At 46.4% G+C, this 25,296-nt stretch overlaps 1 protein-coding gene across 1 annotated transcript in view; it reads left to right on the forward strand.

Moving 5' to 3' along the window:
• The window catches only part of LOC144598975 (cell adhesion molecule DSCAM), a 565,733-nt gene that overhangs the window by 309,500 nt on the left and 230,937 nt on the right, over positions 1-25,296 (forward strand). The window contains exon 4 of the mRNA XM_078409651.1: positions 18,059-18,205. Within this exon, the coding sequence (XP_078265777.1) occupies positions 18,059-18,205 (147 nt within the window). The remainder of the gene's footprint in view (positions 1-18,058; positions 18,206-25,296) is intronic.

Here is a 25,296-nt window from a genome sequence, read left to right on the forward strand (position 1 = left end):
AAGTAAACTTCCTTTGACGTTTACATCATGAGTTCTAACTCTCGTGCAGACTGTCCGGAGAACATTGCAGAGAGAGAGAGAGAGACAGAGAGGAGGTCCTCTTGCGTGGAAGAAATGGAAACATGTTTTTAGTGTAAGAAAATAACTGCAGTTGCTTGTACAAATCGAAGGTATTTATTTCACAAAATGCTGGAGTAACTCAGCAGGTCAGGCAGCATCTCAGGAGAGAAGGAATGGGTGACGTTTACGGGTCGACCCGAAACGTCACCCATTCCTTCTCTCCTGAGATGCTGCCTGACCTGCTGAGTTACTCCGGCGTTTTGTGAAACGTGTTTTTAGTTCAGTTTAGTTTAGTGGTACAGCGCGGAAGCAGGCCCTTCGGCCCACCGAGTCCGCGCCGACCAGCGATCCCCACACATTAACACACTCTAGGGACAATTTACAATTTTACCGAAGCCAATTAGCCTACAAACCTGTACGTCTTTGGAATGTGGGAGGAAACCGGAGATCCCGGAGAAAACCCACGTGGTCACAGGGAGAATGTTCAAACTCCGTACAGACGGCACCCGTAGTCAGGATCGAACCTGGGTCTCTGGCGCTGTAAGGCAGTAGCTCTACCACTGCGCCACAGTGCTGCCCTGTTGATTGATCCAGGAAGGGAAAAATATCCAGTTTTCTTTGGAGTAGCCACCTAACAGACAAATTAATGGAAGAATTGGCAGACTCCACTGGCAACTGAATACCTAGTGTGGGCTGATGCCTACAGTGGAAGTGGAGAGGATGTTTCCATGAGGGGGAGAGTCCGGAACCAGAGGCCATTCCCTCCGAATCAAAGGACATACCTTTAGAAAGGGGATGAGGAGGAATTTCTTTAGCCAGAGGGTGGTGAATCTGTGGAATTCATTGCCACTATAGGCTGTGGAGGCCAAATCAATGGATATTTTCAAGGTGGAGATTGACAAATTTGTGATTAGTACGGGTGTCAGGCGTTGTGGGAACAAGGCAGGAGAATGGGGTCGAGTGAAAGATGGATCAGCCATCATTAAGTGGCGGAGTAGAATTGACGGGCCGAATGGCCTACTTTTGCTCCTAGAACTTATGAACTCATGAACCCAAGCATGTTAGACAATAGACAATAGAAAATAGGTGCAGGAGAAGGCCATTCGGCCCTTCGAGCCAGCACCGCCATTCAATGTTATCATGGCTGATCATTCTCAATCAGTACCTCGTTCCTGCCTTTTCCCCATACCCCCTGACTCCGCTATCCTTAAGAGCTCTATCTAGCTCTCCCTTGAATGTATTCAGAGAATTGGCCTCCACTGCCCTCTGAGGCAGAGAATTCCACAGATTCACAACTCTCTGACTAAAAAAGGTTTTCCTCATCTCTGTTCTAAATGGCCTACCCCTTATTCTTAAACTGTGGCCCCTGGTTCTGGACTCCCCCAACATTGGGAACATGTTTCCTGCCTCTAACGTGTCCAGCCCCTTAATAATTTTATACGTTTCGATAAGATCCCCTCTCATCCTTCTAAATTCCAGTGTATACAAACCTAGTCGCTCCAGTCTTTCAACATATGACAGTCCCGCCATTCCGGGAATTAACCTAGTAAACCTACGCTGCACGCCCTCAATAGCAAGAATATCCTTCCTCAAATTTGGAGACCAAAACTGCACACAGTACTCCAGGTGCAGTCTCACTAGTGCCCTGTACAACTGCAGAAGGAACTCTTTGCTCCTATACTCAGCTCCTCTTGTTATGAAGGCCAACATTCCATTGGCTTTCTTCACCGCCTGCTGTACCTGCATGCTTCCTTTCAGTGACTGATGCACTAAGACACCCAGATCACGTTGTACGTCCCCTTTTCCTAACTTGACACCATTCAGATAATAATCTGCCTTCCTATTCTTACCACCAAAGTGGATAACCTCACACTTATCTACATTAAACTGCATCTGCCATGCATCCGCCCACTCACACAACCTGTCCAAGTCACCCTGCAACCTCATAGCATCTTCCTCACAGTTCACACTGCCACCTAGCTTTGTATCATCGGCAAATTTGCTAATGGTACTTTTAATCCCTTCATCCAAGTCATTGATGTATATTGTAAATAGCTGCGGTCCCAACACCGAGCCTTGCGGTACCCCACTAGTCACTGCCTGCCATTCTGAAAGGGACCCATTTATCCCCACTCTTTGCTTTCTGTCTGTCAACCAACTTTCTATCCATGTCAGTACCCTACCTCCAATACCATGTGCTCTAATTTTGCCCACCAATCTCCTATGTGGGACCTTGTCGAAGGCTTTCTGAAAGTCGAGGTACACCACATCCACTGACTCTCCCCTGTCAATTTTCCTAGTTACATCCTCAAAAAATTCCAGTAGATTAGTCAAGCACGATTTCCCCTTCGTAAATCCATGCTGACTCGGAACGATCCTGTTACTGCGATCCAAATGCTCCGCAATTTCGTCTTTTATAATTGACTCCAGCATCTTCCCCACCACCGATGTCAGACTAACTGGTCTATAATTTCCCGTTTTCTCTCTCCCTCCTTTCTTGAAAAGTGGGATAACATTAGCTACCCTCCAATCCACAGGAACTGATCCTGAATCTATAGAACATTGGAAAATGATCTCCAATGCGTCTTGTTGCAGTCTTGTTCTGAATTAGCCGGAGATAGACACAAGGTGCTGGTGTAACTCAGCGGGACAGGCATCTCTGGAGAGAAGGAATGGGCGACGTTCCGGGTCGAGACCCTTCTTCAGACTGGTTCATGTGGCACCACAAGTTAGCCTCAGTGATAATTGATCCAGGAAGGGAAAAACATCCAGTGTTCTGACTCCCATCCACAATAACTACATGGAACAAGAACTGCGTTGAGTGTTTCTGCCCAGTTTGGAACTCATCCAACTATATATTGAGGCCTCCTCCGGTTGAGGAGGATGAATCGGGAGAGTGTATAAGAGGCTGGTTGAGATGGTTTTCATGGCCAGAACCCTCCTTATTCCAAAGATAGACACAAAGTGCCGGAGTAACTCAGCGGGTCAGGCAGCGTCTCTGGAGAAAAAAATGGACGGGTGACGTTTCGGGCCGGAGCCCTTCTTCTGTCACCCGCCCTTTCTCTCCGGTGATGCGGCCTGACCGCTGAGTTACTCCGGCACTTTGTGTCTATCTTCGGGATAAACAAGCATCTGCAGTTCCTTCCTGCACCTCTGTAATCCAGTCATTGAGTCTTACGGGATCCCACAACTCAAATGCTGAGCTGGTGGGGGATCGCCAACACCCATCACTATGGTAGCACAGCGCTTTATTCCGGGTACACTTTCCTTTTTCCACAGAGACACTGCCTGGCCCGCTGAGTTACTCCAGCTCTTTGTGTCTGTCCTCTCCTCACCCCAGAAGAGATTTTGCCTCAAGGATTTGAACAAGGAAAGAGGCAAAAGGAAAGAAATATTCACGTCTTTTAATAGTGCCGTTGTGACATTGGTAGTGCACTGCTCCATTTATTAGCCTCACGTGCAGCAGCAGGTGGAAAGAGTCATGGAGTCACACAGCACGGAAACAGGCCCGACAGCCCCACTCATCCTTGCTGGCCAAGATGCACCATTTAAGCAAGTCCCATTTGCCCACATTTGGCCCATATCTTTCCAAACCTTACCGATACATGTACCCGTCCATGTTGTTTAAAATGTTGTTATTGCACCTGCCTCAACTACATCCTCTGGCAACTCGTTCCATATACCTACCATCCTCTAAGTGAAAAAATGGCCTCTCAGATTCCCCTCTTTAAATCTTTCCCTCTCACCTTAAACCTATGTCCTTTATTCCCCTACCATGACTAAAAGACTGTGCATTTACCTTATCAATTCCCCTTTTATGATTGTATACACCTCTTAAGATTACCCCCTCATCCTCCTGCACTCCAAGGAATGAAGTCCCAACCTGCCCAACCTGTCCCTTTAGCTCAGGCTCTCGAGTCCTGACACCATCCTTGTAAATCCTCTCTACACTCTTCCCAGCTTAATGATGTATCTCTTTCCAGTTTAATGGCATACTCTATCCAGCTTAATGACATTATTATGATATTGTTCACTGTTTTATTTATATTTGAACTATTAAAAGATATGAGACCATCTCCAAATTGTTTCCCTCCTGAAATAACGAGTGCCATCCCTTACTCTCTTTAAAATGGTCAATACCTGGAGGAAACAAGCATCTAAATCACATCACTGCCACAACTAGAGAGCAGGCCCGTACTCACACAATGGATCCCAGTGGCACTATTGTGAAGAGGAATAGACAAGTTCCTTCCTTGTGATCTGGGCAGTATTAATTCTTCCATCGACATAATTTAAAATGATCAGTTCAGATTAGTTTATTGTCACATGTACCGAGCTTTTGTCGTACGCTAACCAGTAGGCGGAAAGACAATACATGATTGCAATCGAGCCATTTGCAGTGTATGGTCACATGATAAGGGAATAACATTTAGTGCAAGGTAAAGCCAGTAAAGTCCAATCAAAGAAAGTGTCATCAATAAGGTAGATACTAGTTCAGCACTGCTCTCTGGTTGCGGTAGGATGATTCGGTTGCCTGATAACAGCTGGGATGAAACTGTTCCTGAATCTGGATGTGTGCATTTTCGCACTTCTTTGCCTTTTGCCCGATATGGGGAGAAAGCAGGAACGGGGTGCTGATTCTGGATGATCTGCCATGATCATGTTGAATGGCGGTGCTGGCTCGAAGGGCCGAATGGCCTACTCCTGCACCTATTTTCTATGTTTCTATGCCCGATGGGAGAGGAGAGAAGAGGGAGTGGCCGGGGTGCGACTCGTCCTTGATTATGTGCTGGCCTTGCCGAGGCAGCGTGAGGTGTAAATTACCTGGTCATTATGGCGCTAGTGTTGTTTGAGGGACCCTGACCTGCATACTTTAACAGCCATGTGCCTCCCCAGTTACAATGGCGACAATACTTCAGAGGTAGTAAAAATAATGAGGATATGTGAGTCATCGCAGATATGTAGGACTTTAGCCTTCTGAAGAAGGGTCTCGATTGATCTTACTGTTTCTATGCCTCGTTGTCATCTTCCCCTCAGCCAACAGTTAACTATTCTACATTTCCTTGAGCATTGTCTGCTTTGATCTGTCACTTTCACACCTTACATTCCCTTTGCACCCTTCCATATCTCTATTTTCCCTCTCCCCTTACTCTCAATCTGAAGAAGGGTCTCGACCTGAAACATCACCTATTTCTTTTCTCCAGAGATGCTGCCTGTCCCACTGAGTTACAATAGACAATAGGTGCAGGAGGAGGCCATTCGGCCCTTCGGGCCAGCACCGCCATTCAATGTGATCATGGCTGATCATTCTCAATCAGTACCCCGTTCCTGCCTTCTCCCCATACCCCCTGACTCCGCTATCCTTAAGAGCTCTATCCAGCTCTCTCTCGAATGCATTCATAGAAATGGCATCCACTGCCTTCTGAGGCAGAGAATTCCACAGATTCACAATTCTCTGACTGAAAACGTTTTTCCTCATCTCAGTTCTAAATGGCCTACCTCTTATTCTTAAACAGTGGCCCCTTGTTCTGGACTCCCCCAACATTGGGAACATGTTTCCCGTCTCTAACGTGTCCAACCCCTTAATAATCTTATACGTTTCGATAAGATCTCCTCTCATCCTTCTAAATTCCAGTGTATACAAGCCTAGTCGCTCTAGTCTTTCAACATATGATAGTCCTGCCATTCCGGGAATTAACCTAGTAAACCTACGCTGCATGCCCTCAATAGCAAGAATATCCTTCCTCAAATTTGGAGACCAAAACTGCACACAGTACTCCAGGTGCGGTCTCACTAGGGCCCTGTACAACTGCAGAAGGACCTCTTTGCTCCTATATTCAACTCCTCTTGTTATGAAGGCCAACATTCCATTGGCTTTCTTCACTGCCTACTGTACCTGCATGCTTCCTTTCAATGACTGATGCACTAGGACACCCAGATCTCGTTGTACGTCCCCTGTTCCTAACTTGACACCATTCAGATAATACTCTGCCTTCCTATTCTTACCACCAAAGTGGATAACTCCACACTTATCCACATTAAACTGCATCTGTCATGCATCCGCCCACTCACACAACCTGTCCAAGTCACCCTGCAACCTCATAGCATCTTCCTCACAGTTCACACTACCACCCAGCTTTGTATCATCTGCAAATTTACTAATGGTACTTTTAATCCCTTCATCCAAGTCATTAATGTATATTGTAAATAGCTGCGGTCCCAGCACTGAGCCTTGCGGTACCCCACTAGTTACTGCCTGCCATTCTGAAAGGGACCCATTTATCCCCACTCTTTGCTTTCTGTCTGTCAACCAATTTTCTATCCTTGTCAGTACCCTACCTCCAATACCATGTGCTCTACTTTTGCCCACTAATCTCCTATGTGGAACCTTGTCAAATGCTTTCTGAAAGTCAAGGTACACCACATCCACCGGCTCTCCCCTGGCAATTTTCCTGGTTACATCCTCAAAGAATTCCAGAAGATTAGTCAAGCATGATTTCCCCTTCATAAATCCATGCTGACTCAGAACAATCCTGTTACTACTATCCAAATGCTCCGCAATTTCGTCTTTTATAATTGACTCCAGTATCTTCCCCACCACTGATGTCAGACTATCTGGTCTATAATTTCCCGTTTTCTCTCTCCCTCCTTTCTTAAAATGTGGGACAACATTACTCCAGCATTTTGTGTCTATCTCTGGTGTAAACCAGCATCGTAGTGTAGTTTAGTTTAGAGATACAGCTTGGAAACAGGCCCTTCGGTCCACCAAGTCCGCGCCGACCAGCAATCCCCGCACACTAACGCCATCCTACAAACACTAGGGACAATTCACAGTTATTATCAAGCCAATTAACCTGCAAACCTGTACGTCTTTGGAGTGCGGGAGGGAACCGGAGAAAATCCATGCAGGTCACGGGGAGAACGTAAAAACTCCGTACAGACAGCACCCGTAGTCAAGATCGAACCTGAGTCACTGGCGCTGTGAGGCAGCAACTCTACCTCTATGCTCCTTCTGCAGTTCTTACCCACGTATTGAAGAGCCATTGTCAGTTTCCAAAAAATGCATCAGCACGAGTTAATAACTTTCAGTCAAAATGGGGGTGGAACAGTGTTAGTTACAGTCGGCAGTAATGTAAAAAAAACGTGCTCTGTCAGCACTGATAGAATGAACAATCTTCTCTTCAGAAGTGAATAATATATGAAAAAAACAGGCTTCTATTATGGATGAATCATCCGTGGAGTTTCTCAGAAAACATTGGATTAATAATAACCTGATTTCTTTGCATTTAAGGATGACGGTCAGAAGGAATTAGATTTTTCTGCAGTAAAGTGAGTTTGATTAAATTAATGTGCCTGGAGAAGAGAAGGCTCTTTTGGATCAGCAAGGCAATCAGCGCGTGTCACTCCTGATGGTGGCAGCTACCAGAATACTTTGATGCAGCGCTCTCTGGCTGTTTCATCTTTGTTCTGATGACAGGCTGTCTGTATTAATAAAACGTGCACTTTTATATACATATAGAAATCTCCACTGTACATGATTACTTGGCCTGGTGAAAAGACAACTCCTCTCTGGTTCAGTTAAATGCAAAATCCTTGAAATACACGGAATACCCGATGTAGTCTCGGCCCGAAACGTCAACCATTCCTTCTCTCCGGAGATGCCGCCAGTCCCGCTGAGTTACTCCAGCATTTTGTGCCTATCCACGTACTCTAGTTCTGTCCTACAGACCAGGGACAATTTTATCAAGCCGATTAATCCCCAAACTGCACGCCTTTTGAGTGTGGGAGGAAGCCAGAACTGCCGGACAAAACCCACGCGGTCACAGGGAGAACGAAGAAACTCCGTACAGAGAGTGCCCGTGGTCGGGATGGAACCCGGGTCTCTGGTGTTGTAAAGGCAGCAACTCTCCCACTGTGTCGCTGCGCTGTCCTAAAGTATAGACAATAGACAATAGACAATAGGTGCAGGAGGAGGCCATTCGGCCCTTCGAGCCAGCACCGCCATTCAATGTGATCATGGCTGATCATTCTCAATCAGTACCCCGTTCCTGCCTTCACCCCATACCCCCTGACTCCGCTATCCTTAAGAGCTCTATCTAGCTCTCTCTTCAATGCATTCAGAGAATTGGCCTCCACTGCCTTCTGAGGCAGAGAATTCCACAGATTCACAACTCTCTGACTGAAAAAGTTTTTCCTCATCTCAGTTCTAAATGGCCTACCCCTTATTCTTAAACTGTGGCCCCTTGTTCTGGACTCCCCCAACATTGGGAACATGTTTCCTGTCTCTAACGTGTCCAACCCCTTAATAATCTTATACGTTTCGATAAGATCTCCTCTCATCCTTCTAAATTCTAAATTCCAGTGTATACAAGCCAGACGTGAAAGGTTCTGGTGAGGTGAGTGAAGCTTAATGCAGTGCAGGAAGGAACTGCAGATGCTGGTTTATGCCAAAGATAGACACAAAATGCTGGAGTAACTCAGTGGGTCAGGCAGCATCTCTGGATAGAAACAATGGGTGACGTTTCAGGTCGAGACCCTTCTTCAGACTGTGAGCGAGTTACTCCAGCATTTTGTGTCTATCTTCGGTTATAAGGGTCCCAACCGAAACGTCACCCGTTCCTTCTATCCGGAGATGCTGCCTGTCCTGCTGAGTTACTCCAGCATTTTGTGTCCGTCTTCGGTGTAAACCAGCATCTGCAGTTCGTTCCTACACGTACACAGAATCGTCCATGCTTTTACATACACATGCATGCAGGCAGACGTACACATGTACTTAATCATGTGTGCAAAATCACGTGCGCGCACTCACACACGAGTATGTCGTCCTGCATTTAAAGATATACACATTCGTGCACACGGAACATGCGCGTGGAAAGACCACATGCTAACAGGCAAAAGAACAGTGTACACATGCTGCGTTATATAACCATAGTGTAGTATCGCACAGGAACAGGCCCTTTAGCCCCCAATGTCTGTACTGAACGTAATGCCATGTTTATGTATTAAATGAGTGCTTAATGCACCTCACATGCAGGCAGAGGAGATTAGTTATTGATTCACTAATCTCCTCTGGCTGCATGTGATCCATATCCCTCCATTCCCTGCATATACATCTAAAGGAAGATACACAAACGGTGGCAGGTGGGGCAGTGGTAGGGTTGGTGCCTTCCAGCGCCCGGGTTCGATCCTGACTGCGGGTGCTGTCTGTGCGGAGTTCGTAGGATCTCTCCGTGACCGCGTGGGTCTGCGTGGCAATGGAGAGGGGGGCCAGGGAGTCTGACTAGCTGAGTTGCTCTAGCGATATGACGCGATACGATAGAACTTTATTTATCCCAGGAGGGAAATTGATCAACGGTCATCAAAACACAAAAACACAAAATACATGAAACATGAAATTAAAGTGGAGAGTGGAAAGGATTGGGGATGTACACAGATTGGGGGCGGGGGGGGGGAGGGGGGGGGGGACGTCAGTCTCTGTCTCAGTCTATCCCTCGACAGAAGGGGGGAGGAGTTGTACAGTTTGATAGCCGCAGGGAAGAAGGATCTCCTGTGGCGTTCTGTGCTGCATCTTGGTGGAACCAGTCTGTTGCTGAAGGTGCTCCTCAGGTTGGCCAGTGTGTCATGGAGGGGGTGAGCCGTATTGCCCAGGATGCTCTGCAGTTCTCCCCTCCAAGACCACCTCCCATGAATCCATCTCCGCCCCCAGGACGGAGCCAGCCTTCTGGAGCTAGAACTCTACTGCATAGGGCTAGCATGGACCTGAGAGGCCCAATGTCGCTCTCATGTACTTCAAAACTTCTGATTCTCATTATTTACTTCCTCATGAGTTTTCCAGCCTGTAAACTGGCCTGCAGTGACATTCTATGACTATATGTACTTTCATTTATGGCCTGTCCCGCTGGAGTGTGTTATTCTGTGTTAACTTCAGCTCAACAAAATGAAACAGTTCACAACGCACTTTCAATTTGGAGTTTATTAGGTCTTCCATGAGGTTTTTAAAAATTCATTCACGAACTGTAAAACATCGCTGGAAAAGCTGGCAATTATTGCCCTCCTCTATTTGAGATGTTTAAGACGGTCGATTGAGAATTGTGTGAATGCTTGCATTGTTTTCTTCTAATCTGAGCAATGAAGGCTCGATGGAGAAACGCAAAGTGCTGGTGAAACATGGGGAATTTGATTATTCACCTGACCACGCTGCATATGCATCACACATATCACTGCGCGTGCATCTCATGGCTCAAACTGGCACACTGTGGGTGGGGAACAGGGAAGGACAATGGATTTCCTGCAGCCCCCTGATGGGGTGGCACAGTGTCGCAGCGGTAGAGTTGCTGTCTTACAGCGCCGGGGACCCAGGTTCGATCCTGATTGCAGGTGCTGTCTGTACATCGTCCGTACGTTCTCCCCGTGACCACATGGGTCTTCTCCGGGTGCTCCGGTTTCCCCCCACCCTCCAAAGACGTACAAGCTGGTAGTTTAATTGCCTTCTGTAAATTGTTCTCAGTGTGTCGGACAGAGCTAGTGTACGGGGTGATCGGTGGTTGGCACGGGCTTGGTGGGCCGAAGGGCCTGTTTTCCGTGCTGTAAAGTCTAGAGGAATGAGGCTGGTTGGAATATGTGGAAATCCAATAGCTTCATTATCACTATTTTGTTTTATTTCAATACTTGTTTATTTACTTGAATTTAAATCCCACAACCCGTGTGGTGAGAATTGAATCCATGCCCCAGAAGTCTGAAGAAGGGTCTCGACCCGAAACGTCACCCATTCCTTCTCTCCCGAGATGCTGCCTGACCAGCTGAGTTACTCCAGCATTTTGTGAATAAATCGATTTGTACCAGCATCTGCAGTTATTTTCTTATACCCCAGAAGTATCATCTGATTGAAAGTTCAGCAGTTTCACCACAGTACCACGGAACCCTGCTTGAAATGCCCACTCTAATCTAACAAGCAACATTTGATGTTGACTACTGTTCTGTGTAGTTTAGGCTGTCAGCCATATCGCATGCATAAAGCATGTGTGACATCTTCTGTGTTAGTTTGATTTGACCTTCCTGACACTCAATTCGCGAGATCCTTCTCATATTCTCCAGGATCATTGAGTTATGTAACGCTTAATTATTTAATCTCCATCAAAACTCAAGGGACTAAAATCAAAAGATATCAAAGCTCATGATGTTTTCGTTTAGTTTAGTTTAGTTTAGAGAAACAGTGCGGAAACAGGCCCTTCAGCCCATCGAGTCTGCACTGACCAGCGATCCCCGCGCACGTTCACTATCCCACACACACACACACACACGAGGGACAATTTACATTTATACCAAGCCAATTAGTCTACAAACCTGTACGTCTTTGGAGTGTGGGAGGAAACCGAAGATCTCGGAGTCAACCCACGCAGGTCACGGGGAGAATGTACAAACTCCGTACAGACGGTACCCATAGCCGGGATCAAACCCGGGTCTCTGGCGCTGAAAGCGCTGTAAGGCAGCAACCCATTGCCACTGTGCCGTACCAATGTGAAATTATAACTAAACCATTTCTAAGTCTTGGGGTATATTAGATAAAGGAAAGATGGAATGATTGAATTCTACAATGATAGAAGGGAGAAAATAATGTTTAGGATGTCAATTTGATTTTTTTTTTCTTGAATTGTCCATGTAACTCGTTAGATCGCTTGTAATACAGCTTATCAGGATGTGGTTCATGTGGGTAATTCAGCTGTGAAAAGGAAGCCACGGTGGCACATCGATAGAGATGCTGCCTTATAGCACCAGAAACAGCGGTTCGATCCTGAGTACGGGTGCTGTCAATAGACAATAGACAATAGGTGCAGGAGTAGGCCATTCAGCCCTTCGAGCCAGCACCGCCATTCAATGCGATCATGGCTGATCACTCTCAATCAGTACCCCGTTCCTGCCTTCTCCCCATACCCCCTCACTCCGCTATCCTTAAGAGCTCTATCCAGCTCTCTCTTGAAAGCATCCAACGAACTGGCCTCCACTGCCTTCTGAGGCAGAGAATTCCACACCTTCACCACTCTCTGACTGAAAAAGTTCTTCCTCATCTCCGTTCTAAATGGCCTACCCCTTATTCTTAAACTGTGGCCCCCTTGTTCTGGACTCCCCCAACATTGGGAACATGTTTCCTGCCTCTAATGTGTCCAATCCCCTAATTATCTTATATGTTTCAATAAGATCCCCCCTCATCCTTCTAAATTCCAGTGTATACAAGCCCAATCGCTCCAGCCTTTCAACATACGACAGTCCCGCCATTCCGGGAATTAACCTAGTGAACCTACGCTGCACGCCCTCAATAGCAAGAATATCCTTCCTCAAATTTGGAGACCAAAACTGCACACAGTACTCCAGGTGCGGTCTCACCAGGGCCCGGTACAACTGTAGAAGGACCTCTTTGCTCCTATACTCAACTCCTCTTGTTATGAAGGCCAACATTCCATTGGCTTTCTTCACTGCCTGTTGTACCTGCATGCTTCCTTTCAGTGACTGATGCACTAGGACACCCAGATCTCGTTGAACATCCCCTCTTCCTAACTTGATACCATTCAGATAATAATCTGCCTTTCTATTCTTACTTCCAAAGTGAATAACCTCACACTTATCTACATTAAACTGCATCTGCCATGTATCCGCCCACTCACACAACCTGTCCAAGTCACCCTGCAGCCTTATTGCATCTTCCTCACAATTCACACTACCCCCCAGCTTAGTATCATCTGCAAATTTGCTAATGGTACTTTTAATCCCTTCATCTAAGTCATTAATGTATATCGTAAATAGCTGGGGTCCCAGCACCGAACCTTGCGGTACCCCACTGGTCACTGCCTGCCATTCCGAAAGGGACCCATTTATCCCCACTCTTTGCTTTCTGTCTGTCAACCAATTTTCTATCCATGTCAGTACCCTACCCCCAATACCATGTGCTCTAATTTTGCCCACTAATCTCCTATGTGGGACCTTGTCGAAGGCTTTCTGAAAGTCGAGGTACACCACATCCACCGACTCTCCCCTGTCAATTTTCCTAGTTACATCCTCAAAAAATTCCAGTAGATTTGTCAAGCATGATTTCCCCTTTGTAAATCCATGCTGACTCGGAATGATCCTGTTACCGCTATCCAAATGCTCAGCAATTTCGTCTTTTATAATTGACTCCAGCATCTTCCCCACCACTGATGTCAGACTAACTGGTCTATAATTACCCGTTTTCTCTCTCCCTCCTTTCTTAAAAAGTGGGATAACATTTGCTATCCTCCAATCCACAGGAACTGATCCTGAATCTATAGAACATTGAAAAATGGTCTCCAATGCTTCCACTATTTCTAGAGCCACCTCCTTAAGTACCCTGGGATGCAGACCATCAGGCCCTGGGGATTTATCAGCCTTCAGTCCCATCAGTCTACCCAAAACCATTTCCTGCCTAATGTGGATTTCCTTCAGTTCCTCCATCACCCTAGGTTCTCCGGCCCCTAGAACATTTGGGAGATTGTGCGTATGTAGTTTGTACGTTCTCCCTGTGACCTGCATGGGCTTTCTCCGGGTTCTCCGGTTTCCTCCCACACTCCAAAGACGTCCAGCTTTGTAGGTTAATTGGCTTTGGTAAAATTGTAAATTGTTCCTGGTGTGTAGGGGAGTGTTGGTGGAAAGGGTGATCGCTGGGCAGCATGAACTCGATGAGCCGATTTCTGCGCTCCAGAGTCTAAAGTCTAAATTTAAAACATGTCTTAAAGAGTAACAAAGCATGTCCTCATGGCAGGCTTATATTTCAGCCATAGTTACACATCACATCAATACAAATCCATTCACGTTGAATGCAATATTTTTTTAATTTTGTAAAGTTGCATTTAAAGAAGCCATAAAACCTAGAGTTCTATCCAGCTTCCAGTAAGTTCATTTTCATAAAGTTCCCAGCTCCAAGATATGACATCCGGTATTTCCCTCTCTCAGTTTGTTAACCAACTTTAACATCCTCGTTTTTTTGAGCTGCTGGACACAGATTTATTGAAATCAATATTACAACTTTCCAGGAGAGGATGTGACTTGAAATCACCCAGATGCAAAGCCAATCATTAACCCGGCTAATTACCGCATCCAATGTATAAATAGGAAGCGTGAGAGAGGCCAGAGGATTCTGATTTCATGTGTAAATGCACAGACTGGCTCACTAAGTACTGGCTGTACGCCTGAATTTCAGTGGGCTATGTGGTCGGGTCTAGTTTTATAATTTAGAGATACAGCGTTGAAACAAGGCCCCTTGACCCACTGTGCCCGCGCCGACCACAATCATCCTTACACTAGTTGTATCCTGCACACAATTCAGTTTAGTTTATCGTTCACTTTAGCTTCTCGTCACATGCACCCAGGGACAGTGAGAAGCTTTTTGTTGCGTGCTTACCATCCAACGGAAAGACAATACACGATTACCATCGAGCCATTCGCAGTGTGCAGGATACCATGATAAGGGAAAAAGGGAATAATCGGGACAATTTACAGAGGCCAATTAACCCACGCACCTGCACGTCTTTGGAATGTGGGAGGAAACCGGATTATCCAGAGAAAACCCACGTGGTCGCAGGGAGAGCACACAAACTCCGTTCAGACAGCACCCGTTGCCAGGATCGGGCGCGGGCCGCTGGCGATGTAAGTCAGCAACTCCACTGCGCCAACCCGAATGTCATCGCCATCAAATCTGATTCCATTCACAAGCTCATCAGGCAGGCTGGCCCCGTCCTGGGGGCGGAGTTGGATTGATGGAGGGTAGTCTTGGAGGGGAGGATGCTCCTCAAACTGCAGAGCATCCTGGACAATACAGCTCACCCCCTCTCTATGACACACTGGTCAACCTGTGGAGCACCTTCAGCAACAGACTGGTTCCACCAAGATGCAGCACAGAACGCCACAGGAGATCCTTCTTCCCTGTGGCTATCAAACTGTACAACTCCTCCCCCCTTCTGTCATGGGGTAGACTGAGACTGACTCCCCTCCCACCCCCCCACCCCACCCCCCTCCCCCCTCCCCAATCTTTGCACATCCCCCAATCCTTTCCACTCGTCACTTTAATTTCATGTTTCATGTATTTTGTGTTTTTATGGCTGTTGGCAGATCAATTTCCCTCCTGGGATAAATAAAGTTCTATCGTATCGTATCGCATTATTCCTCAATGACTGAAGCGTATGTCTGGAAATCTGTAATAAAAGAGAAGTGGTGTGAAGTGGTGATCAATGGTCAGCATGGACTCGGCTGGGCCGAAGGGCCTGTTTCCATGCTGTGTCTCTAAAAGTAAGCTAAACTAAACCAGAAATAGTGCAAACACTCAACAGGTCAGGCAGCACCTGTGGATAGAGAAGCAGCTTTAATGTTTCAGTCCAATGAATAATCTCCACACTTTTGCTTCCATTGTTGTGTTTGCTCATTCCCCGATGGCCAAGTGCAAAAACGTCTTTGTGTGAAATGCGGAACCTCGAAGGAAGAGGGTCACTTATATAACACCCATCAACACAAACCATGACCAATTTTACCCCCATCCAACAGCTCCCCTGAGAATACTAACCGTGGTCACCGTCACATATTATTGATCCAATTTATAACTTTAAATGATTCTTTCTTTATTGAACATTAACCAAACATACTATCCATAGAACATTTATTTAATCGTCAAGATTTAACAGAAACCAACTTGTAGCACGGTAGCGCAGCGGTAGAGTTGCTGCTTTACAGCAAATGCAGCGCCGGAGACTCAAGTTCGATCCTGACTACGGGTGCTGCACTGTAAGGAGTTTGTACGTTCTCCCCGTGACCTGCGTGGGTTTTCTCCGAGATCTTCGGTTTCCTCCCACACTCCAAAGACGTACAGGTATGTAGGTTAATTGGCTGGGTAAATGTAAAAATTGTCCCTAGTGGGTGTAGGATAGTGTTAATGTTACGGGGATCGCTGGGCGGCACGGACTTGGTGGGCCGAAAAGGCCTGTTTCCGGCTGTATATATATGATATGATATGATATGATATGATATCAGAAACAATATTTGAAAATTACTTGAATTAAACAAGATGGCTACCAGAGTTCACTTTGAGTTCAATGATATGACTTTTTAAGAGTCGCCAAGAGGTGTATGCCAATAGCTCTGGCAGAGAAAGTGATCGCAGGAAGAATATGAAGAAAGAATACGAGAATGATCCCAGGAATGAGTGGGTTAAAATGTAATGAGTGTTTGAAGGCACTGGGCCTGCACTCGCTGGAGTTTAGAAGGATGAGGGGGACCTTAGAAGGATGAGAAGGGAAAGACATTGTGGCCTTCCATCACAGTGAGGAGAGAGAGGACTGGAGGAGGAGACTCACTGTGATGGATGTTTCTTTGATGGATGTTTCTTTTCGTTTTTGTGTGTTTTTGGGGTTGGGTGGTTTGAGTGCCTATTTAATGCTTTTATTGTTGGACTGTGTTTTTGGGGGTTTTGGGGTGTGTGATTTGAATGCCTATTTAATGCTTTTATTGTTGGACTGTGTTTTGGGGGGGTTTTTGGGGTTGGGTAATTTGGGTGCCTGTTTAGTGCTTTTATTGTTGGACTGTGGGTGATTGAATTAACATTTTGTTCAAGATGGCCGCGCCGTTGTGTTTGGCTGCCTGCCACTGTATGTTTCTTTTTTTTTTTTTCCTAGTCAGATGTGCAGCACTTTGGTCAACGTGGGTTGTTTTTAAATGTGCTATACAAATAAATTGACTTGACTTGACTTGACTTACCGAATAGTGAAAGGCCTGGATAGAGTGGATGTGGAGAGGATGTTTCCACTAGTGGGAGAGTCTAGGACGAGAAGCCATAGCCTCAGAATTAAAGAGCGTTCCTTCAGGAAGGAGATGAGAAGGGATTTTTTTAGTCAGAGGGTGGTGAATCTGTGGAATTCTTTGCCAGAGAAGGCTGTGGAGGCCAAGTCAATGGATATTTTTAAGGCGCAGATTGACAGTTTCTTGATTAGTAAGAGTGTCAGTGCTTGTGGGGTGGGCAGGAGAATTGGGATGAGAGGGAAAGATAGATCAGCCATGATTGAATGGCAGAATAGACTTGATGGGCCGAATGACCTCATTCTGCTCCTATAACTTATGAACTTATATGAGGAATTCTTAGTCATCAAAGGAGATGTTCAGGATGGAGATAAAGAGGAAAATGTTATTTAAGTTTTTAATGATTATATTTTCTCTCAGGGCTTTGAATTATTTCTAAGTGTTTTAAGGTTTAATTCGCTTTTTCAAAATTTGCTCTTCTAATTTTCAGCGATTTAAATCATTTTTGATTGTCTGTGAATATTGGAAGGAAAATGAATCTTTGCCCAACCCTTCTCACCATCAAGGGATTTCGACAGCTCATTACCCGAGTTAAGGATTGCTGAGGTCCATTTCAACCAGACCCCTGTATCTGGACCGGATGAGGACCAAGCCCAGTGAGTCTGGACAATGGGCTGGAGATGGTGCAATTCGGCCCAAATCACCTACTTCTCCATACAATTGATCTGCCGATCGAAAAGGCTTGCCAATGAACTCGAGATACTCCTTTGCTACCTCCCCACCGACCAAGACTATCACAACCAGGGAAATACGTTTAGCTGTCTCCAGGTGACAGAAATGCAAGTCCTGCAACCTTCTGATCAATTGGTGACTTCTGATGGCATCCTGCAGTTGGGTTACATGCACCACACTGCATTTACACGAGATTTACTTCAAGAAAAAAGATTCAATGAAAGAAAAGTTGAGCAATTCAATAAAACCATATCCTGCAAGTTCAGACTAAAAACAAATTGGCTTAAAACTAAACAAAGCTCAGTTGCAATAACGGAACTAATAGGGAAAAACCTGCCATGGCATAACATTATTTAAATCAACTCAGTGCTTCGTTGTGCTTTGCTACTCAGGCATTCCGACGAAAGTAATATTGTTTCGCAATGAACCCGGCAGGAGAGGAATTAATCGTCTCTCAAATCCTTCTGTTTTTCAGGATCTAGATTCCACATCACGCCTACTGGAGCCTTGTATATATTAGACGTACAGAACGAGGATGGCCTGTACAATTACCGCTGTATCACGAGGCACAGATACACTGGGGAAACGCGGCAGAGCAACAGTGCCAGGCTGTTTGTGTCAGGTACGCAGGTGCACACAGTTCCTTGAAGGTCGAGTCGCAGGTAGATTGGTACATTGGCCTTCATCAGCCAGGGTATTGAGTCTAGAAGTAGGGAGGTCATGTTGTATACGACGTTGGTGAGACTGCATTTAGAGTATTGTGTAGGAAGGAACTGCAGATGCTGGTTTAAACCGAAGGTAGACACAAAAAGCTGGAGTAACTCAGCGGGACAGGCAGCATCTCTGGAGAGAAGGAATGGGTGACGTTTTGGGTCGAGACCCTTCTTCAGATTATTATGTTCAGTTCTGGGCACCATGTTAGAGGAAAGATGTTGTCCAGCTGGAAAGGGTACAGAGAAGATTTACAAGGATCCTGCCGGGACTAGTGGGTCTGAGCTCCAGGGAGAGGTTGCGTAGGCTTGGACTCTATTCCCTGGAGCGCAGGAGGATGAGTGGTGATCTTATAGAGGTGTATAAAATCATGAGAGGACTAGATCAGATGGATGCACAGAGTCTCTTGCCCAGAGTAGGTGAATCAAGGACCAGAGGACATAGGTTAAAGGTGAAGGGGAAAGGATTTGATAGGTACCAAACGGGTAACCTTTTCACACAAAGGGTGGTTGGTGGATGGAACAAGCTACCAGAGGAGATAGTTGAGGCTGGGACTATCGCGACATTTAAGAAACAGTCAGGCACATGGATAGGACCGGTTTGGACCAAATGCGGGCAGGTGGGTTAGACATGTTGGCCGGTGTGGGTACATTGGGTCGAAGGGCCTGTTTCCACACTGTATCACTCTGAGAGTGATCAGCCATGATCGCATTGAATGGCGGTGCTGGCTCGAAGGGCTGAATGGCCTACTCCTGCACCTATTGTCTATTGTCTATTGTCTATTGGCTCTATGGGGGGGTAAATAAGTCTTTGCAATTTTGCAAAGTCTTACCATTTTGCAAGCAACGGAATAAAAAAATTGTCAGAGATATATTGGAGAATGAACAAATAAAGAAGAATAAGGAAGTTCGATTATTACGGGTGTCAGGGGTTATGGGGAGAAGGCAGGAGAATGGGGTTGAGCAGGAAAGATAGATCAGCCTCGATTGAAGGGCCGAATAGCCTAATTCTGCTCCTAGAACTTATGAACTCTTGTTCTTGTTGACCTATTGACTGTAACTCGTTTTCACTTAGCCCACAGCTAACAATGGCCTGTTTCCATTATCATCGTTACTTTTTTGCATATCTTTCATTCATTCAAAACTGGGAGTTAGGGGTGCCAACTTTCTCACTCCCAAATAAGGGACAAAAGGTGACGTCACTGCCCTGCGCCCCACGTGACCTCACCCAGCCAGCGGCCACATGCACCCGCTCCACCAATGGCGGCCGCCCGGTCCGGGAGGCGGGTTGCTAAGCAACCTCCGATAGGCGGTGCCCGGGCCTCCGGGCCTACACTGTCCGGGCCTACACAGCCCAGGCCTCCACTGTCCGGATCTACAGTGCCCGAGCCTTTAGTGTCCGGGCCTTCAGTGCCCCCCGGGCCTAATACAGGACAAGGGCGGTCCCATATGGGACAAACCAATTTAGCCCAATATACAGGATGTCCAGGCTAATACGGGACAGTTGGCAACCCTACTGGGAGTAGGCAGAGACTAGTAGGAGTGTGGTCCCCTCTAATAATTACTAATGTGCAGGTGGTATACAATATCAGTGTGATCAATGCTCTGTTTAAAAAACCATCACGTTTAAATTCCCATGCTTGCCCTTAACTGAGAATCTATAAAGATCAGGGAATATTGATTAAGCTAGGAGTCTTCTCGCTCGACAAGTGAAGACTGAGACCTGACCTAATCGAGGTCTTTCAAATCATGAAAGTGGTTTGAAAGGTTAGACATAATTAAAATGCTAAACAAAAACAGAAAATGCTGGAGAAACTCAGCAGGTTGGACAGCATCTGTGGAAAGAGAAACAGAGTTAATGTTCCTCATCAGAACTGATGCTGGGCGTTATTAAATTGTTACCTGTAGTGCAAAATTAAAAACAGGAAGCAATAAATCATCATCATCAGTGGTCACTCGAGGAGAGTATGACTGTCCTCTTGATGGAGGACGCCTGTGCGTGACTTTGTTCAACGTGGGGAGACAGACATCCACCACACGGTCCTTGACAGATCTGGGTCAGGATCCAGTGGCATGGAGTCCAAGACGACCGGGGACCCTTTTCTGCTGCAGCCTTCATCCGCCTTCCCAGCCGTTGTGACGCTCCACTAAAGTCAGTCATCATTTTCTGCCTGTTCCACCGTTGAGGTCTTGGTTGGATTGTTCTTTGTCAGACGCGACCTTACAGCTATGGGTGACCCTACCAGGAGCATAGCTCCAGACAGCATCGATCTCAGGATCTCTGGACCACACAAGGCGACCTTCTCCACCACAACAAGGTGACAATCCACAGAGAAGAAGCAATAAAAATAAGTAGGAATATAAATATAAGATGGTCACTATTAGGTACAGTATTAGGTACAGGAATTCACAAAAAAAAATCTTCCCTCGTAAAGTGATGGAGATCATTAACAGACGTGCTTTTAATAAGAGGTTCGAGGAGTAGTTTTAGTTTTAGTTTTAGTCGATACAGCATGGAAACAGCCACATCGACCCACCAAGTCTGCACCAACCAGCGATCCACATACACTATGTGAAGGATGGAACTGCAGATGCTGGTTTAAACCGAAGATAGACACAAAAAGCTGGAGTAACTCAGCAGGACAGGCAGCATCTCTGGAGAGAAGGAATGGGTGACGTTTCGAGTCGCAACACAAGGGTCTCGACCCAAAACGTCACCCATTCCTTCTCTCCAGAGATGCTGCCCGTCCTGCAGAGTTACTCCAGCGTTTTGTGTCTATCTTCGGTTTAAACCAGCATCTGCAGTTCCTTCCTACACAGTATGCACTAGTTCTATCCCACAGACTAGGGACAATTTTATCAAACCAATCAACGTACAAACCTGCACGTCTTTTGAGTGTGGGAGGAAACTCCATACAAAAAGTGACCTACGCTGCATGCCCTCAAAGGGCAAGGCCTCAATGGTGTACCGTAGTCAGGATCAACTCCGGGTCTCTGGCGCTGTAAAGGCAGCAACTCTACCGCTGGCCGCTGCACCGTCCTTAGGTATATGAGTGAGACAGACATGAAAGGTTCTGGTGAGGTGGGTGAAGCTTAATGCAGTGGGGTTTAATGACCAGGTTCTGTGGCGTAACATCCCGTGCGGTACATCGCAGGTTAGCCGAGTGCACAGACTGCTGAGGGTGGTGATGTAGCATCCAAATTATCAGACCAGCTTTATTTTTGCAGTTCCCGCCTTATCTGTTTCACCTTTCTGGCCCTTTTCCACCTTTTTGGCTCATGAGTTTTGTGATCTTCCCACGCGAGCTATGAACCCTGGAAATAGATTGAGATCTTTCACGTGTCATTGGCATCACAGTGGCGCGGCGTGAGAGATGCTGCCTTCCAGCACCAGAGACCCGGGTTCGATCCTATCTCTGGGGCGGCTGTCCGTCCGGAGTTTGTACCTTCTCCCTGTGACCACGTGGGTTTTCTTCAGATGCTCACGTTTCCTCCCACATTTCAAAGACGTGCGGGTGTGCAGGTTAATTGGCTTCTGTAAATTACCCCGAGTGTGTAGGATGGAAAACTAGGGTAACATAGAACTGGTGTACAGGTTGTTGGTCAATAGACCATAGGCAATAGGTGCAGGAGTAGGCCATTCGGCCCTTCGAGCCAGCACCACCATTCAATGTGATCATGGCTGATCATTCTCAATCGGTACCCCGTTCCTGCCTTCTCCCCTTACCCCCTGACTCCGCTATCCTTAAGAGCTCTATCTAGCTCTCTCTTGAATGCATTCAGAGAACTGGCCTCCACTGCCTTCTGAGGCAGAGAATTCCACAGATTTACAACTCTCTGACTGAAAAGGTTTTTCCTCATCTCCGTTCTAAATGGCCGACCCCTTATTCTTAAACTGTGGCCCCTGGTTCTGGACTCCCCCAACATTGGGAACATGTTTCCTGCCTATAACGTGTCCAACCCCTTAATAATCTTATATGTTTCGATAAGATCCCCTCTCATCCTTCTAAATTCCAGTGTATACAAGCCTAGTCGCTCCAGTCTTTCAACATTTGACAGTCCCGCCATTCCTAGTAAACCTACGCTGCACGCCCTCAAAGGGCAAAGGCCTCAATGGTGTACTGGTTGTTGGTCAGTGCAGACTCAGTAGGCCGAAGGGCCTGTTTCCACCCTGTATACCTGAACTAAGCTAAACCGGAGACATAGAAACATAGAAACAAGGTGCAGGAGTAGGCCATTCGGCCCTTCGAGCCTACACCGCCATTCAATATGATCATGGCTGATCATCCAGCTCAGTAACCTGTACCTGCCTTCTCTCCATACCCCCTGATCCCTTTAGCAAAAAGGGCCACATCTAACTCCCTCTTAAATATAGCCAATGAACTGGCCTCAACTACCTTCTGTGGCAGAGAATTCCACAGACTCACCACTCTCTGTGTGAAGAAATGTTTTCTCATCTCGGTCCTAAAAGTCTTCCCCCTTATCCTTAAGCTGTGACCCCTGGTTCTGGACTCCCCCAACATCGGGAACAATCTTCCCGCATCTAGCCTCTCCAACCCCTTAAGAATTTTATATGTTTCTATAAGATCCCCCCTCAGTCTTCTAAATTCCAGCGAGTACAAGCCCAGTCTATCCAGTCTTTCCTCATATGCAAGTCCCGCCATCCCAGGGATTAATCTGGTGAACCTTCTCTGTACTCCCTCTAAGGCAAGAACGTCTTTCCTCAGGTTAGGAGACCAAAACTGCACACAATACTCCAGGTGCGGTCTCACCAAGGCCCTGTACAACTGCAGCAGAACCTCCCTGCTCCTAAACTCAAATCCTCTTGCTATGAATGCCAACATACCATTCGCTTTCTTCACTGCCTGCTGCACCTGCATGCTTGCTTTCAATGACTGGTGCACCATGACACCCAGGTCACGTTGCATCTCCCCTTCTCCCAATCGGTCACCATTCAGGTAATACTCTGCTTTCCTGTTCTTGCCGCCAAAGTGGATAACCTCACATTTATCCACATTATATTGCATCTGCCATGCATTTGCCCACTCGCCTAATCTATCCAAGTCACTCTGCAGCCTCCTAGCATCCTCCTCGCAGCTAACACTGCCACCCAGCTTCGTGTCATCCGCAAACTTAGAGATGTTGCATTCAATTCCCTCGTCCAAATCATTAATATACACTGTAAATAACTGGGGTCCCAGAACTGAGCCTTGCGGTACCCCACTAGTCACTGCCTGCCATTCCGAAAAGGACCCGTTTATTCCTACTCTTTGCTTCCTGTCCGCCAACCAATTTTCGATCCACCTCAAAACTGAACCCTCAATACCGTGTGCTTTAAGTTTGTACACCAATCTCCTATGTGGGACCTTGTCGAAGGCCTTCTGAAAGTCCAGATATAACACATCGACTGGTTCTCCCTTATCCACTCTACTAGTTACATCCTCGAAAAATTCTATAAGATTCGTCAGACATGATTTGCCTTTGGTAAATCCATGCTGACTTTGTCCGATGATTTCACCATTTTCCAAATGTGATGCTATCACATCTTTAATAACTGACTCTAGCATTTTCCCCACTACCGATGTTAGGTTAACTGGTCTATAATTCCCCGTTTTCTCTCTCCCTCCCTTTTTAAAAAGTGGGGTTACATTAACTACCCTCCAGTCCTCAGGAACTACTCCAGAATCTAAAGAGTTTTGAAAAATTATCACTAATGCATCCACTATTTCTGAGGCTATTCACATATGTGAATGGTGGTAAGACTGTATTAAACAAGGACCATATCGAGTTTAATTCTGGAGCCAACAATGTCGTTTGTTTGAACAAAACCTGCATCCTTGGGGACTGTCCTTAAAAATACAGAACTGTACAAATATTTTTGCCAGTCAGGATGGCAGGGTGGCACAGCGGTAGAGTTGCTGCCTTGAAGCGCCAGGGACCCAGGTTCGATCCTGACTAGGGGTGCTTGTCTGTATGGAATTTGTACGTTCTCCCCGTGCCCTGCATGGGTTTTCTCCGAGATCTTCGGTTTTCCTCCCACACGCCAAAGGCGTGCAGGTTTGTGGGTCAATTGGGATAAATGTAAATTGTCCCAAGCGTGTGTGAGGTTGTGTTGATGTGCGGGGATCGCTGGTCGGTGCAGACTCGGTGGGTCGAAGGGATGTTTCCTCGCAGTAAATCTAAACTAAGCTCAACTAAAATCATCAATGTGCTCCACCAATATCTCCTGGTCCCAGCTGGAAGCATTTCTGATTCTGCCTGAATATAATGCATTTAAGCTGAACTCCAGACTGAAGAAGATGGGGGCTTCTATCTCCATTCTACCTCCAGGTCCCTCAGGTCGGCCGACTTGGGGCTACTCACTATCGCGCGGTCTAGGCTTAAGCTCAGGGGTGACTGCGCTTTTGCGGTTGCAGCTCCTAGACTGTGGAACAGCATCCCTCTCCCCATCAGAACTGCCCCCTCCATCGACTCCTTTAAGTCCAGGCTCAAAACTATTTCTACTCCCTAGCGTTTGAGGCCCTCTGAGGGGGCACTGTGAACTGTTTATGTATGTGCTGTTATGTTTGTGTGCCATTGTATGTTCGTTCTTAGTACCTGAACTGATGATGTACAGCACTTTGGTCAACGCGGGTTGTTTTTAAATGTGCTATAGAAATAAAATTGACTTGATGACTTGACTTTCTCTGCTTGGCTGTCAGTGACTAGTGGAGTTCTGCAGAGCTCAGTGCTGGGGCTGCTGCTCTTCACGCTGTATATTAATGATTCGGACGAGGGGGATTGAAGGCTTTGTGGCCAAGTTTGGGGATGATACGAAAAAAAGGGGGAGGGGCAGGCAATGTAGAGAAATGCAGGGACTCTGCAGAAGGACTTGGACAGGTTGAGCGAGTGGGCGGAGAAGTGGCAGATAGAATATAATGTAGCAAAGCGTGGAGTCATGCATTTTGGTAGTTGGAATAAAGGTGTAGACTATTTTCTAAATGGGGAGAGAATCCAGAAATCG

This window comes from Rhinoraja longicauda, chromosome 12 (genome assembly GCF_053455715.1).
Source record: "Rhinoraja longicauda isolate Sanriku21f chromosome 12, sRhiLon1.1, whole genome shotgun sequence".
Lineage (NCBI taxonomy): Eukaryota > Metazoa > Chordata > Chondrichthyes > Rajiformes > Arhynchobatidae > Rhinoraja > Rhinoraja longicauda.